This window comes from Diabrotica virgifera, chromosome 6 (assembly GCF_917563875.1).
Source record: "Diabrotica virgifera virgifera chromosome 6, PGI_DIABVI_V3a".
Lineage (NCBI taxonomy): Eukaryota > Metazoa > Arthropoda > Insecta > Coleoptera > Chrysomelidae > Diabrotica > Diabrotica virgifera.
This window is the reverse complement of record NC_065448.1, coordinates 232,507,253-232,525,328: the sequence shown is the minus strand read 5'-3', so window position 1 is coordinate 232,525,328 and position 18,076 is coordinate 232,507,253. Positions and strand designations below refer to the sequence as shown.

General features: G+C 33.8%; 1 protein-coding gene across 7 annotated transcripts in view; it reads right to left on the bottom strand.

Moving 5' to 3' along the window:
- The window catches only part of LOC114336678 (neprilysin-2-like), a 132,638-nt gene that overhangs the window by 4,518 nt on the left and 110,044 nt on the right, over nucleotides 1–18,076 (bottom strand). For all 7 annotated transcript variants that reach the window (XM_050653829.1, XM_050653830.1, XM_050653832.1 and 4 more), the window contains 5 exons: nucleotides 16,735–16,899; nucleotides 15,022–15,265; nucleotides 14,604–14,772; nucleotides 13,064–13,317; nucleotides 1,664–1,881 (listed from right to left, as the gene is read on the bottom strand). In XM_050653829.1, the coding sequence (XP_050509786.1) occupies nucleotides 1,664–1,881; nucleotides 13,064–13,317; nucleotides 14,604–14,772; nucleotides 15,022–15,265; nucleotides 16,735–16,899 (1,050 nt within the window). The remainder of the gene's footprint in view (nucleotides 1–1,663; nucleotides 1,882–13,063; nucleotides 13,318–14,603; nucleotides 14,773–15,021; nucleotides 15,266–16,734; nucleotides 16,900–18,076) is intronic.

The following is an 18,076-nucleotide window of genomic DNA, read 5'->3' as shown; positions in this document are numbered from 1 at the left end:
AGAATATTTCGAAGCGAAATATCCAAAAAATTAAGCACTTTTTGGCGAAAACCCATATAACTTTTTTAAAGTGTTTAAAAAAAGCTTTATTTCTGTTTTTATAAAAAGTTTCTAACATTAAATTTAAGCAAGTTACGCTCAAAATAAAATTGTTCGCTTTTGTTTTGGCAAAAAAAAATCGGGAAGACCACCCCCTAATTAGCAACTTAAATGAAATTAATCGTTACCGCTCCACAAATTATTTTACTTATGTTGAGTTTATATGATCTGTAAGTTTCATCGATTCAAAGTGCTTATTTTGGAAAACATTTGGTTTTAAAGTAAAATTTTTAAAATTTTTAATTTTGAAAAATATGTTTTTTTCAAAATAACTTAAAAATTGTTGGAGATACCAAAAATCTCGAAAAACAAAAAAGTCAGCATTGCTTTTCTGAATATCATGTATTTTTTTGTTTTTCTGTTAGACAAAAATTGATTTGGTGTTTCTAAATTTGCATACATTCGTGATGAGTGACTCGTTCAACCCCTTTTAACTACAGCCCTTTCAAAAATAAGGACATTGAACCGATGAAACTTACAGATCATATAAACAATACATACACGGGTCAAGAAACTTGTGAAGTCGTAACGATTAAGTTCATTTGAGATACTAATTAGGGGGTGATTTTCCCGATTTTTTTCCAAAAAAAAAGGGATTAACTTTATTGTGAGCGTAACTTGTTTACTTTTGATGCTAGAAATTTTTTTATAAAACAAAAATAAAGCTTTTTTTAAACACTTAAGTAAGTTGTAATGAGTTTTCCCCGAAATGTGCTTCATTTGTGGTTATTTCACGTTAAATTATTCCATTTGAAATTTGACGAATATGAACCTATTTTTAATTAGCTATAACTCTGCTTCTTCTAGGTATAGAAACTTGATATATACACCATTTTTTTTAAAATTTTTTACTGGCTATATTTTTGCTACGAATGTTTTTTCGACAAAATACGTACTATTTGAGTTATTTGCAAAAAACCGTCTAAAAGTGTGGTTATTTTGTTATAAACATATTCACTGGCAAATAACTCAAAAAGTATTGACTTAGTGAAAAACTCTATAGAACAAAAGGTACTTAAAATTAGTCAGTTTATCAAGTTCCGGACCTACTTTGGACGAATACTTTCCCCCCCCTCTTGGGGGTGAAAAGCACATATCGGCACAATATCACTTTTTTTCTTTGACTTGTATGTGTATGCCAATTTTCATGTCAATCCAAGCCAAAGGGCTTTCAAACAATGTGTTGGGTATGGAGTGATTATTACTCTGATCTAGGGGTGAAAGTAAATTAATCGAAAATACAGGAAAAATATGTCCTCCTTTTATCAAAAACTGACCTGTATGAGTTTTTCAAAAATGCTGTTGTAGTTCCTGATAATGCATCCCTTTCGTTTTCTTACGGTCACTCTGTATATCGAAATAATAATAAAATGCAAACAAGACTATTCTAGCAACAGAAAATAGAAAGATCCCAATTTTATTTCTGAGAAGTACAATCCAGTTTTCGCAGAGGAAACATTTTTACAATACCATCTTTTCGTCGTCGACTTTTAACAAAGAAAATGCAGCGATCCTTCGTTAACACCGAACCCCAACAAAATTCTCCTTACTCTACTCTACTAACCTATAATTGGCGATGTAGCGCTCCAACCCCTCTTGCGAATATTTGGAGCAGTGACGTATGGCCGCCGATATCCAGAACAATTGGTTAGGGGAGTACTTTAATCCGGGCAGCAGGGGCTGTGCCCCATTCTTGTGACTCCAATTGATGTAAGTGTCGTAAGAAATTTTCATCCCCGCTAAATCTGCCATGTCCTCGTCGAGGGTTTCCGCAGGATTTAGCTGAAAGTTAAAGAACTGTCACTGAAAGTGCGGTGCGTAGGGCTTATGTGGTGTTAGGATTCATATTGTAAAACAGATAATCGCAAAATATATAATAAAATAAACACTGCATCAATTAGAGAATAATACAATTGTTACGGTGTATACAGGGCCTATTTTACCACTAGGCCAGTGAGGCACCTGCCTCTGGCCCGCATTTTAATGGGGCCCGGAAAGATCATCAAAAAAAATTTATTGCAATAAAATAAGATAAATTTTCAAATTTGTCAACTGTGGTCTTAGAACCACATGAGCCACACTTTGAAAATCTTTCTACGTATCATCCACAGTAGAATCAGAGATAAATGTGAAGAAGACCAGGATGAAACACAATTTGGCTTCAGAAATGGACTGGGAACTCGGGTCGCACTCTTTGCACTAAATGTATTATTGCAGAAATGCCGAGATCAAAGGAAAGACGTATTTGCTGTATTTATCGACTATGAGAAGACCTTTGATCAAGGACATCACAAATTAATTAAAATATTAAAGAATTAAGGTGTTGATAGTCAAGATGTACGAATCATAGAAAAATTATACTGGCGTCAAACAGCGACAGCTTGCATAAAAAGAAAATCAACAGAAATATGCAAAATACAAAGAGGTGTCAGACAGGGTTGTATACTGTCCCCACTGTTATTCAATATATGTATATTCAGATAGAATATTTAAGGAAGCGCTCCATATTTTGGAATGGGGTGTGAAAGTTAATGGAATTCTGATAAATACAATCAGATATGTAGACGATACAGTTATTTTAAGTGATGATATGAATAGATTACACCTTTTAAATGCCATTGACACAGTGGGAAGAGAGTTTGGCCTAAATATAAACTGTTCAAAAACAAAATACATGGTATTTAGCCGTTTGGCCCATCAAGATTCACATTTATATGTTGATGGTCATATAATTCAAAGAGTACCCAGTTTTAAATATCTTGGTTGCCATATTACTGAACAACTAGATCCAGATAAAGAGATAAAATGTAGAATCGAGATAGCCCGCACGACATTTTTAAAAATGAGGTCTTTCTTCTGTAATGATAACTTGCAACTTAAACTTCGAAAGCACATGATTAAATGTTACATTTGGTCAGTCCTCTTGTATGCTGTCGAAGCATGGACATTAAAAATATCGACCATTAATCGTTTGGAGGCCTTTGAAATGTGGCTGCACAGACGTACACTGAAAATACCATGGACGGCTACTCTGACAAGTGTGGCAGTCCTTAAGGGAGCAAATGCTGCCCGCGAGCTGCTTGATAACATCAAATATAGAAAGATGGCCTATTTTGGACACGTAGTAAGGGGAGACCGGTATAATATTCTTCAACTTATTATGATGGGTAAAATCGAAGGACGCAGAGGAATTGGTAGAAAGCAGGCCTCTTGGTTGAAGAATATCCGGGAGTGGACAGGAATAAAGAAAGCAGAACAACTATTTAGACTAGCTTGAGACAGAGACAGTTTCGCCATGTTAATCGCCAACGTCAAGAGGATTTGATAGGGCACGTTAAGAAGAAGAAAGTCTTAGAACAATTAAAAAATTTGATATCAATATTAACTAATTAACTTAATTAATATTATTATTAACTTATATTTAGGGGCCCAAAATTATGTAGTGCCTCGGGCCTGATTTGAAGTAAAATAGGTTCTGGGTGTATACAGGGTGCTTCCGAAAATACTGCGTTCCTTTAAGGTATGGATATAATACACAATGTAGAACAAAAAAGTCATGTAACATTTTTTTCTAAAGTTAACTGTTTCAAAAAAAAAATTACATTGTTATCCATCTAAGTGAACTTATATCTTCATAAAATTAAATAATCTGGCATCGTCGTACAAGAACTCATTTGTGACTTTCCGTATGTTTTTTAATGAGGTAATCGTTGGTTTTTGAATAATTTCAGCATTTTCTCTCCGATTAACTGCTATCTTAGTTCATTTTAAAGCTTTCATTGAATACTTTACATTTTAAGCATTTTGTTTTTGAACAATCTCTTTTATGTTATTTGATAATACAAGTTTAGATTGCAGTTTCATTCAAATAAACTCTCACCTTCATCAGTTTGTAAATCGGGAGGTATAGCTGCTATGATCATTTAAAAACAATTGTTTAGTATTGTAGCGTAATTACTGTTTAAAATAATACTCTCGGTTCGTTTATACGAATTTATTTATACAAGTTACAGAACGAAATTTTATTATACACTAACCATATTTACAAAATTCGTATCCTTATATACTCTATCCGTAATTCTCGATCATTCCACGCTAAGCCAGCTCTCTGACTATCGTGTGACCTTCCAACCACCGCGCGTCTTTCTCCTCCGATTCCACGTATATCGTTATTCTACCAGAAAGTTCTCGAGATCAAACCGTTCGGAGCAGGTACTTGCGGCCGATGACTCATTCTTTTGCTACAGTATAATTGAAGACCTTGGGACCAGAAGGGGACAAGCCACAATTTCGTCAAAAATGAGTTAAAGTAGAAATCGCACACTTTAAGATCATATTAATGTCCCAAACAGAAAATTTCAGCAGTTTTCTTATAGATGGGGCCGTTGTAGTTAAGTCCCGTTGTGTCACCATTACTTTATATTGCAACAGAAGGACACAAGCCACAGTAGTAATCAACATGGCGGCGGAACAATCCCGTGCATGTAAACGGAAAATAGACTTTTCTGAGCTTGATTCTGAACACAGTGACCAAGATCCGTTTTTAAATAAAAGCGAAGATGACAAAGACTATACAGTATCCGGAAGTAGCAGCGATTGGGAAAATATAAACTCAGGAACAGTAAGTTTATTAAATGTGTGGCTTGTCCCCTTATGTTATATTTTTCGATCCTAAAAATATTAGGATTGTTCTAAAGGTTTTTTGTGGCTTATCCCTTTTTAGTAAAATACCTACTTTATTGTAGGAAAATGAATAGGTTTATACCCCACAGACTTCTCGAGTTCTCGATGGAGACACAAGGATACCCAACTATCTATCTACATAAAAAATTGAGCGCAAGACTAAAAAAATCTAGTTTACGAATATGTATATAAATACAAAAGGAAAGAAAATAGAACCAAAAAAATTAGGTGCACCTTGCGGTTGCAAAAAACAGTGTAGGCAGAAATTGGTGCTTGCCAACAGATTCTACCAGGTATTAAGAATAATGAACCACTGGAAGACATTGAACATTTGGACGACGTTTCAAATATTGAAAATTTTGACAACTGAATTATTTTATTGTTGCATTTTATGTTCATATTTTAGAATATAATTTTTTATACAAAAGGGGATAAGCCACATATTTTTTCAAAAAATGTTCAAAAACTCAAAAACCATTAAATATACATTTGTGTTACTTTTACTGTGTATTTAATATATTTCCAAACGATTATGGGCCTTACTACCAAGAAAAATTTAAAAATTGGATTTCAGGATTTGAAAATAAGTTTAAAATGATGTTTTCTCCAAAATATTATTTGGTGGCATGCCCCCTTCTGGTCCCAAGGTCTTCAATTGAGGCGATCAGAGCAACAGTGGCCTAAGGCCGCGTTCAGAGTGGACGAGCAAAGAGCAAAGAGCAAACAGCAAAGAGCAAAGAGCAAAGAGCAAAGAGCAAAGAGCAAAGAGCAAAAAGTGCACGTTCAGAGTGGACGAGCAAAGAGCAAAGAGCAAAGAGCAAAGAAGTGCTAATAGCTGGTAGTTACGCTAGACGAGAGTTTAGTTCTTTTCCACTCGGCAGTATGGATAGGAGCGGTAGGATATTAATTTGCTCTTTACTCTCACAGTAGTCCATGTAGTGAGATTGCTCCCGTCTGAAAAAATTTCCGATTCGGTCTCTTTGTGGATTCCTATTTAAAAATATTTTAAAATTTCCTTTAAACAAATCTGAAGGGTGCCGGGCGGAATTTTTGGGCAGAAATTGTTTAAACAATTTTTTTAAACAAATACAAAAGATCACGTTTTTTGCTCTAGAACATATATTTTTAAGTTTTGTGGGTCATTCTAAACAACAAAGGTATCTTGTAAATGTTCTCAAAAATTGCTAGTTTTCGAGTTATAGGCAATTTAAAATCTGAAAAATGTGAAAATACGCATATTCTAGGCCTAAAAACTCATATTTAAATTAGGATTTTTGAGGTTTCCAGATAGGTACTTAAATTGAAGTTTAAACATTGAGCTTCAAGACTCTGAAGAGTGATCGCGTCTAACCTTAATTTATACCGTTGTTTTTTAATTGTTAAATATGCGTGTTTATCCGATTTTTTTGCCGGTGCGGCGCGCTCTATTTCAAAAATCTCCTATTTTGCTCCGAAAACTATTTTTTCTAGATTTTTTGGGACATTCTAAATAAAATAAGTTTCTTGACATTTTTCTCAAAAGTTAACAGTTTTAAAGTTATAAGCGATTTAAAATCCAAAAATGAGTTTTTTATTAACTTATAACTTTAAAACTATTAACTTTTGAGAAAAATGTCAAGAAACTTATTTTATTTAGAATGTCCCAAAAAATATAGAAAAAATAATTTTCGGAGGAAATAGGAGATTTTTGAAATAGAGCGCGCCGCACCCAATAACCCAAAAAACCTAAAAATATATGTTCCGGACCAAAAAAACGTGATCTTTTGTATTTGTTTAAAAATAGTTATTTATGAAACAGTTCGTGAAGTATGCTTTTTGCGAACGCACGCGATATTTAGAGCACGAGCGACAGCGGAGCGAGTGCTATACATCGCGTAAGTTCGCAAAAAGTACTTCACGCACAGTTTCATACAATATTTTATCTACTCTACCATAAACAAATAAAAAAACTGTAACTATTCGTCACTGGAATTCATTTCTATTCTACAATTTTTAGAACTTTGATATTTAAAAATTCTAACTTCTTTCAAACCACAAAACTGTAAAAACTTTTGTCGTAATTTATTGCTCATTATGTCATCACCATGACAACGCCAAAGTTAAGGATATTTGATTATATGAAAGTGTGTTAAAAACAGTGCGAAAAAGTAAGTCCCATTTAAAATACATTGTTACTTCACGCTCACTTTAAACACTTCACGCACTGCTATCTCTAATGACAGTTTTCACAAACCAAACTAAAACTTACACATAATATAACATAGAGTAGATAAAATTGTTTAAACAATTTCTGCCCAAAAATTCCGCCCGGTGCTCTTCAGATTTGTTTAAAGGGGACATTTTTGAATAGGAATTGACAAAGAAACCGAATCAAAATTTTTTTCAGACGGGAGCGGTCTCACAACATGGACCAAAGAGTGCGAGCGGAGAAATCAAACTTGTTTGGTTTCGCCGTTTTGCTCTTTGCTAGCACGCTTTGTACCTCCATTTCCCAGTATGAGTTTGATTTCTCCGCTTTGCTCTTTGCTCTTTGCTCTTTGCTCTTTGCTCTTTGCTCTTTGCTCTTTGCTCTTTGCTCTTTGCTCTTTGCTCGTCCACTCTGAACGCGGCCTAACCCACATCCCACAATTTTACCAAAACCCTTTTATTACATTAAAGTTATCCATTATTTAAATATTTTCAGATACAGAGTAGCTCAAGTAATGGTTACTTGAGCCACTCTGCATCTGAAAATACTTAAATAAGAGATGACTTTAACGTAATAAGAACGTTTTCGTAAAATTGTGGGATGTGGGTTAGGCCACTGTGGCTCTGAGCGCCTCAATTGAAAGTTTTCTTTCTAAGTGCTATGACTGTTATTTTTGAATAACCATTGAAAAACATGCGTTTTTTAGGAAGGAAATCAACAATTTCAATCCTGAATAACTTAATAACTTAACAACTTAATAAATTATTAAAAAACATCTTTTGCTGTAAATTGAATTCTCTATCGATATCAGGAGTTATTTAAAGGTTAAACATTTCCCCACCGAGATTTTTTTTTATTACTCAAATTTATTTAACAATCTGTTCCGTTAGGAACAATCAGTTAAAGTTATGATTTTCTTAGGCTATGACATGTAGGTAAGAATTCCAATGAAAACTTTCCTTTCTAAATTATCAACAAATGTATAGATAGTACTACTAGTAAAATAAAGTAAAACTTAAAATAGTTCAAATTTATCTAAAATCTATTTGGTAAGACAGTTGGTTTATAACGCTTAAGTCTGCGAACTTCACCCTCCGTGTTTAATAATTCACTCGCGAAATCATTTGGATGCGCACTAAGTCTTTCTGCATACTTTTCACTGTATTTGCTGATTTCTTCTTTGATGCTGGGAACTTTCAGGTCTCTCTCTATTATTGCGTTGGGGACGTACCATGGAGCGTTTACTATGGTTCTTAATGCCTTATTTTGAAAACGTTGTATAATTTCCAAGTTAGAGTTGCTGGCTGAGCCCCATAGCTGTATGCCATAGGTCCATATGGGTTTAAGTATGGCTTTGTATACCACTAATTTATTTTCAATTGACAGTCTTGAATGTCTACCCAGAATCCAGTACATTTGTTGAAGTTTGAGTCCAAGTTGCTTTCTTTTGGTGAATATGTGTTTTCTCCATGTTAGTCTTTTATCTAGATGTATGCCCAGGTATTTGGTTGTATCTACTTGTAATAATTGTTTGTTGTTTATGTATACTGGTGGACAGCTCTCTCTTCGCATGGTAAATGTCATGTGGGTCGATTTTGTTTCATTAGCTCCTAGTTTCCATTTTTTTAACCATTTTTCTATTTTATTTAAGTGGGCTTGTAAGTTATGCGAAGCTCTTTGGGGGTCTGTGTGAGATGCGATAATACCTGTGTCATCCGCGAATGTTGTGACTGTTGTCAATCTAGTTGTAGGTAGGTCAGCAGTAAATAACAGGTATAGTAAGGGACCAAGTACACTACCTTGTGGGACGCCGGATTTTATTTTAAATAGTTCTGAGCGAGCATCTTGTTGTTTTACTAATGAGAAGCGATCTGTCAGATACGATTTTATAATTAAATAATATTGATACGGAAGATTTTTCTTCAGCTTATGGAGGAGTCCTGTATGCCACACTTTGTCGAATGCTTGGCTGATATCTAGAAAAGCTGCACTACAGTACCTCTTGTTTTCTAGATCATTGCTGATTTGTTTGACTATACGATGTGTTTGCTCTATTTTTCCATGTTTGCTACGAAAACCAAATTGGTGTTTTGGAATTAATCTTGTTTCTTCTATTATTGGTTCTAATCGACGTAGAAACATTTTTTCAAATAGCTTAGATAATACAGGTAAGAGACTAATGGGTATATATGAGTTCAGTTCTTTGGGGTCTTTTCCTGGTTTTTGTAACATTATGATCTCTGCTACTTTCCACTGATTGGGAAAATGTGCATACGTAAGTATTGCATTAAATATATGTGTTATTGCCATGATTGTTTTCTTAGTTACGTTTTGCAGGATTTTTCCAGTGACGAGGTCATATCCAGGAGCCTTTTTTGGATTGATTTCATCCATAATTACCATTCGGATTTTTTTAGGTTTAAATTTTTTTATTGGGAGATCCATTTGAAAAGGTATATCAAGAAAATTTAAGATTTCATTATTATCTTCGTCGTTTTGGTCCATGTTGTAAGGTTTAAAGACGTTGCTTAGGTGTTCAGCAAAGGCCTTTGCTTTTTCATTATTACTTCTGGCCCATGTTCCCGCAGAGTCTCTAAGCGGAGGTATTAGTTGTATTGGTCTTTTCATTTTTCGTGTAGCACGCCATAGAGAATAATCTGTTGCTTCCGTAGGTGTTAGTTTTTCGAGGTACTCTTGTACGTTCTGATTCCTTATTGTGTGTAGTAGTCTTTTTAATTCAGATGCTGCTCTGTTATAATTCCTTTTATTGATTTCAGTTCTATTGTTTTGCCACTTTTGACGAAGTCTTCGTTTCTCTATGATTTTTTCTTTTACAATAATTGGATTATCACCTTTGGATTTATTATCGGCAACATTGGGAGTTGCGTGCCAGGCTGCTGTTTGAATTCCTTTTGTTAGATTTGCGACGGCTTCATCAATGTTCTGTGGTGTCTTGAGTGGAACGTTTAGTTCAATGTTCTCATCAAGTTTTTGTCGGAATAGCTCCCAGTTGGTCTTTAGGTGGCATAATTGAGGTTCTTGGTATTTTCTTATTACTTTTGCATGTAACATCAATATTATAGGAGAATGATCTGATGAAAGATCATAGCTGCTTTAAATTTTTAGGTAGTTTGGGTTAATACCTTTTACGATGAAGAAGTCGATAGCGTCTGGTATTTTCGCAGGATCGGACGGCCAGTAGGTGGGCTTTCCTGTTGCTTTGATGCTTAAATTGTTACCTGTGATTGTGGTCAATAAATCTCTGCCCTTAGTGTTTGTAAGTCGAGATCCCCAATGTGTATTCTTGGCATTGTAATCACCTCCACTTATAAATTTGTTTCCGAGTGTTCCTATGTAGTTAGTATATTGTTCTTTTTTGTTGTTGTGTTTAGGTGGGCAATATGCTGCTGATAGAACCAGAGTACCAGTGCTACTTTCTATTGCTACACTGGTTGCTTGTAGGTATTCTTTTTGATAACTTTCTAATTCATAATGTTGTATACTGCTACGAATTATAACTGCTGTTCCTCCATGAGCTGTATTATCTGGATGGTTTGTGTGGTAGATGTTATATTTAGGTATTTTGAAATAGTTTTTATTGGTAAAATGTGTTTCTGAGACTATAAATACATCAATATTATTGCCGATGATGTAAGCTTTAATTTCATGAGCATGTAGACTCAGACCATTGGCGTTCCACTGTACTATCTTTAACAATTGAGTATCCATTAAGAAAGTTTTGAAACTAGCGTTGTGACCCATTTGCGTTATCAGATCTCTCATCATTTTTTTTAGTTCCGTGAGATAATTTGATTGTGATTGTTGGATATTGGTTGCTCCGTTAGGATTATTTGTTACGTTTTGCATTGTAACAACTTGTGCATATGTATTATCAGCGGTTACTGTGCGTGCACTATTAGTTGTGGTCGCTGTGTTTTTCTGTCGCAGTCTAGGGTATAACTTTTGTTGTAATTATTTGTGTATTATGCATCCTCTATAGTTTACTGGATGGTTTTCCAGTCAGTTTACGCATTTGACTGTGTTGTCTTTTATATTTCTAGGACATTCAGATGTTTGGTGAAATTCTGTACATTTGACGCATCTGTATTCTCTTTGACAGAAGTTTTTTGTATGTCCGTACCTTTGACATCGCATACATTGTGGTATTGTTCTTCTAGAGATTGGCGGTTCGAATAATACGCTTGTATTCATGAACAGTTTGGTGTTGTATATATCTTTGTTATTTTCTTTGACCTTTAAGTCGACGAAGAACATTGGTAGTGGTTTTTTTGTTTTGTTTTGTTTCACATTCCATATCTGGACAACTTCATGGCCGAGGTCTTCTACGTTGTTTTTAATATGCTCAATGTTTGTTGAATGGTGGAAGTTCTTTAATACCACTCTAAAACTTTTGTCCTGTTTTGGTTTGTATGTATGAAATTCTGTTTTCTTCTCTTGTAGTGCTTTTGTGATTTTACTATACACTTCTCCTGTATTAGATTGTAGTTTTATTTGTTTTTCTCCCAAAGCTTTTAATGTATACTGATTGGGACATAATTTTGTTAATAGATCGGTTAATGGATTGATATCTTCTACCTTATCTATGAATATTGGAGGAGGCTTGGGCTCATTTGTTTGTTCTAAATTACCTTCTGTGGGAGGGGCATCATCTTCGTTTTCGAGATTATTAAATATATTTCCATCTTTTCTATTCGAGCCCAGCCAGTAGTTTTTAATAGAGGTTTGTCTTTTAACTCTTGGGTTTTCTTCAGGGCTGCATAACCTTTTTCTGCTGACTGTTTGCCATTCGTAGTTTATATGAGACTGTTGTTGGGATCCGCTTGCGGATGATGATATTGAAGGATACGGATTGATTTGGGATGTAGTTTGATCCATTGGTAGCACGATATTTGTTTGTTGTTGATCAGGCATTATCATTGTGTTTGGTGAAATATTTGTGGGCATAAGCTGTTGCTGTTGCGGCATCATGGCTTGGTTTGTTATCATTTGTCTATTTTGATCATAGTAAACCATTTGGTTTGGTTGTATTCCATTATCATTATTACTCATTTTGTTCCTGAGGTCACCCTGTATATGGTTCTACTCGTATTTCCATTTTTAATATTAGGATTAAATTAAATTATACCTATTGTTTAAATTACTATTGTTATCACTTACCGACCTAAATGAGTAGCTAACAAAAAGAAGTTTGTGTTCAGATGTTTGATATCACTTAATGAGTTTTTAATGTACCGCACTTAAACTACAGTATTTTTGAAATTCCGCTTAAGAAGTCTCCCCACTTCAACCGTGCGGAGGGAGACTTCTTAACAACCCTATTAATTTGTTTGTTTTATAATATTATTAATCAGTTTAATTTGAAATCTAATATAAAATAATTAACTGTTTCCCATCACTAAATCAGATTTATTTTTAACACTGTAAATCCATTAAGGTGTAATTAGGTTTTGACCCCACCGAGATAAAATGACATTGGTTTTTAGGTAAAAGTACTCATTGGCACTTTATAACTTTTCTCTATGATAATTTCGTTACCGTCAATTGAAGCAAGCGGTTCTTGAAAATACTCAGCAAAAAGCGCGAAAGAAAAGACTAGTACATATTCATTTTTCTCGCATCCTGATAAAACTAATAATAAAATCTTAGAAAAATTTAAACTCAGAATGAAAGATTACACTACTACCGAGGGCAGAAAGCTCTTAGAATAAACAAAAGTCTCTTGAATCAAATATTTGAAATTAAAAATCACACTAAATTTTTTCTTTTTATTACCCCTTTTAATTATTAAAATCAACATTAAAGAGGTTTTCAGGGACTCTTGGCCCTCGGTAATAATGTAATCTTTCATTCTGCGTTCAAATTTTTCAAAAATACTTATTGGTTTTCTCAGGACTATTAAATGAATGCATTTAAAAAGCATTGGAGCCGAAATGTTGCGACTACCCCCTTAATAAATCAATAAATATTTACAATTAATTGTGTACTAATTTCTAGAGATGCCATTCATCCTACAAAGTGAGCAAGTAAATCTCCTAAGCAGGAGGAACTCCGAAAGTTGAGTTGGAAACTTACGTGTCTCTGTCTTAATTCTGTAAGCCTGAAGTTGCTGTACTGATTGGATATACATTGTAGTTTCTGATCGTAATTCGCGAGACTGTTGGGCGACCACCAACTCCTTAACTCCCTGGGGGCTTGATCTCCGCGTGCGGCCCTCATGAATATATGGGATACTTCGTGGGCAATTATAGAGCCCAGAATGCCGTAGTTCATGTACTCCGGTCGGTCGTTTTGGTAATAGACACCGCCGAATATGCCGACTGGGAAAGCTGCAATAAAATCGTTCATTGTAACAAAACTTTAACGGTTTGTGCGTCGGTGGCGGTGCGAAAGGGTGGAGGCGGTGTGGAATGGATGAGGATTTGAGGTGGCAAGTGATTATTATACAGCGAGATGATGTCAAAATTATCTGAAGTGCTTCTTATAATAAATTTGTATTTAATTGCAAAAGACAACTGTGAAAATAAGAAACACATAATATTGTAATAAAAATAAAATTATTATTTTTTATTTAAAGAACAAAGTCTGATCGACCAGAAGATTATAGCGATGGTCGAATCCATTATCCTATATTTTCCATTGAACGGAATGTAAAATTAGTTATTTCGAGAATATTTTATTAAATAAAGATGTAAATAAATAGTATCAGTAGTAATTGCACAAGAGCTCTAAAATTCTATATTAATTTTAGAGATCGAGTGCAATTTGTTGCGATTATTTCATGAATAAAACTGTTCAAAACCAAAATTTTATTGTAATTTATTTACGTAAGTACAAATTAGTACAATTAAACACACAGTTATTATAAATATTTTTGACGGTTGAAAGTCATCACTTTTATAATTTTTAAAACATTAATTGTCATTAATGTCACTGAATGTATTTTTTCATAGCAACGGAGGGCATCTCACGTAATATACGTTACGACGCGAAATTATCAAAAATTATCGGGTATAATATCACAAGAGAGTGAGAATAAATTGAAAATAATGCGACAGTTTTTCGAAAAATTTTTGTCTGGCAATAGACACGAGAGCCCACATGGCTCGAGTTGCTGTTGCCAAATGACAACAAATTTGAGTAAAAATGAAGCATTCTTTTCTTATTTATTCTTACTGTAGTGCGATATTCGTAAGATTATTTTTTAATACGTATATTATGGATATTTTCTTAAATGTGACAGTTGTCAAAACTAGGAAACTGGTTGCCATTACACAGAAACAATCTACTTAAAAAAATTCTATCGGTAATTTTCTACAGTAGATAATTCTCAGTATAATTTTAATATGATTGGACAGAATTGAACACGTGATCAAATATCTTACTATACGATTGGAAGTTAAAATCATTAAAAAATAATCGGGTATAATATCACAAGAGAGTGAGACTCAGTATAATTTTAATCTGATTGGAAAGAATTAAACACGTGATCAAATATCTTACTATACGATTGGAAGTTAAAATCATTAAAAAATAATCAGTTTAATTTTTATTTCTGTAGCTTTCTATTGGTCAGAATCTCCTATGAATGAAATAATCACATTAATATACTTACTTAATTGGTTTTCTTTCGGCGAATAATGTATCTTCACTCCCGATACAGTATACAGTTCACTAAAAGGTTCTTCTTCGTAAGTATTTCTCAATTTGCTTTGTTCTCTATATAACTGAACAAGACGTAAATTTAAAACTGCTTCAAGATATTCACTTTCGTTTATTCTGATCTGAAAAATATTTATATAACTCTAGTTTAAAAGGTTACAACATAGGAGTAACTGCTAATCCTAGTCTGTCACATACTTAGTTTCAGAATATAAATATTTATATCACCTTTACCAGGAAATCTTGTACCGTCAGAATCTTTTCTTATTAGTTCTAGCAAACATCATACAGACCATCGCTACTAAATAGTTATGAATATTTTAAACTGTATTTTCTTAAATTAAATTTTTTTTTTCCAGCAACTTACCCACCTGTGCATAGAGTGACTTATTTTCCTCTAAAAGATTAAGTAGATCTCCAGTAGATGGCAGTTTCTCTACACTAGTGCGCAGAGATTGTATAACCAACTCTTTGGTTATTCCGTCCATCCATTCTGATCTAGTAATGATTTCTTCAGCTTGTGCTTTTATGTTCGCGATCATCTCCATTGCTTTGTAGCGTTTGTTTTCTGAGAAGGAATTCTGAATGTAGGCAGCGGCCAGGACTGAACCTAGACTGAAAGAGTTAATATAGAAAACATTGTATTTTTTGAGAATATTTATAAGAATATCAGAATAAAAGTGGTAACAAAATTATAAATAATTTGAGAAAGTTACTATCGCTAAAATGGTAACTTTAGAAGCCAATGACATCACCAATTTATCCAGAAGATGATACTTTGGTCAGAACGCTAAATAACTTGATTATAATTGTCATTATATTTCGTTTAAATACCATAGTTTTGCAGCATTTTTTATTTATAAATGGAACAGAAATAATATCTGTTTTGCGTAATGGTTCTAAAAATCATAGAGGCCGAAGAACAAGTGGAATTTAGTGCAGGTAGATCAACTTTTGACCTTTTATGCTACCTTAAATAGATTATTCAAAAAAAATTGTCGAATCCTTCAATTATTTAAAGATAATAGTTGTTCACCAGAAATTACATTTATTGTATGTAGATTTGAGAAAGACATATGACAGTATCCCACAACTATAGAAAACACTGGAAAAGCAAATATAAACGAAAAAAATGTATGCTAATTTTATGGCAAACGCAAACATTGGAAACAGCCCTCTTTCGTGGAACCAATACGGGTCTTGAACATACCCGTTGTCTCTCACCGACATACTTTAAGATTTACATGGAAACATTTTCTGTCTCTCATAAACTTTTAAACATTGGAAACGCAAATGCAAAAACAAGGAATTACCTTTAAACAAACACACCAACACACAAATACACATTATTTTTTGCAGATGACCAACTAGTAATAATACAAGAGTAAGAAAATATTGAACAGATGACCAGAAACTTAATCAAGGAATATAAAAAGGGGGGCTTGAAATAAACATAAGAAAAACATATTATATTATGTATATCGGTGGGGAACAGCAGGATATCGTATTAGAAAATAAAAAAATTATCAGATATTGCGACACATAATTACCTAGTGATGCTAATCTAAAAAAAAGAAGAAAATATAGACAGCGTGATAAAAGGAAGAAACAATCAGGGAACAAAAGCAATATCCCTACCAAATAATATACTTTAGGGCCAATCAATAAAAAATAGCAACAAACCTAGGATATATTATACCCACAATTATTAAAAATATAGTCACCTACAACAGCGAAGTACAGCAGATAAAGGAACGAGATAAGATAAAACATGGGGCAACAAAAAAAATTTCTGGAAAGGTTCGACAAGGAAATCGAGATTGAACATATTTACTAACAGAAGAATAAGATAAATCATAAAAGTATGCCATCATAAAAGGACGCTTTAAGATCGACTTTAAAAACAAATCCCAATATGGTAACCTGATGATAAAAGGAAAAAAGAAACTTCAGGAACCTTAGTTGGAAAGAGATACATTCATCGGGAAATAAGAGATAGAGAAATAGAGCAAACTCTGTGGACGGACCGAGAATAATGGCGATTGGGTATCAAAAGACGTAGGAAAACATAAATATACATTTACCTTTTCTCTGTTTCAATGAGACACGTCTTATATCTTGGCAGCTTAAAGTTAACCAGCCTTCTGTTCATCCTCTCTATCAGCTCTTGTGTTTTTTGTGCAAATTCTTCTGGTAAATAGTATATGAGTTCCTGAATTGTGTGCCATGCTACGATATTTGCTAATGACCTACAATCGAAAAACGTTTATTAAGGGTAAATTGTAGTTATAAAAAAATACATTATAATGTTTTTGTTTAGTTTAAATTTTCGTTCGGCATGACGTCCGACAATGACGTCCATATGCTTTTTGCCCTTATACTTAATCATATGTCCAACCATCTATTTTCTAGTCTTGATAATCGTGTCTCTTAAGTATGGATCACTTAAATTTTCAACGTCTCTAACATTTTGGCATCAATTGACATATTATAGCGACTGCCGCAGGGATATGTATTAGCTCTTCTCCTCTTTAGCCTATATATCGCGGACATATTGGAAACCATATGGGAGAAAGTCTGGGCTACGTCGATGTTTGGATCCTTGCAGCAGCTTTTGTGTTTTTTGAGTTTTTTCATAATATCCAATATGGATTTACCTCACTCTAATACCTGAAATTTTGATGATTTGCATTCCCAAAGAGTGTAAATAGTGTTTCATCAAAAACATATCTTCTTAACGAAGTTCTCTTCAGTTAAATTTTTATTCATCGTTACCTTATATGACTGTGACTGTACACCCCGATATGGAGCTAAGTCGCGAAAGCTTTCTAGATCCTATTTCCTGGGAGGATCACTCCCTTTTGCTTATGTTATCTTCTTAACGATTTCTCTCCATTTCGTCCTGTCTCTAGTTTTTCTCCGCCATTCTCTGATTCCTGTGTTTTTTAAGTCTTCTTCAACTTCTTGCAACCATTTCGATCTTGGTCTTCCTCTTTTCCTTTTTCCTCCTGGATTTCATTCTATCATAGCTTATGTCAGTGCTTCATCTCCTGCGCGTCAGATGTGACCTAACCATCTAACTCTGCATTGCTTTATTTTGGTCACGGTATATTCTTTCAGTATTTTACTAATCTCTGCATTTGTTCGGCTTCTATATTCATTTTCCTCTGTTCTGATTGACCCCAGTATGGTTCTCGTGATCTTTCTGTCCACCATTCTTAAGTTTTCTTCATCTTTTTTAGTCATCGTTATTGTTTCTGCTGCGTATAATAATATTTGTCTAATTATGGTGTTATACATTCTCATCTTGGTTTTATTAGTCAGTATTTTGCTTTTAAGTAGTGTTTTATTTGCAAAATATGCTTTATCCGCTGCCAATATTTTTTTTTATTTCTGGTATTCTTTCACACGTTTTACTTCCCAGGC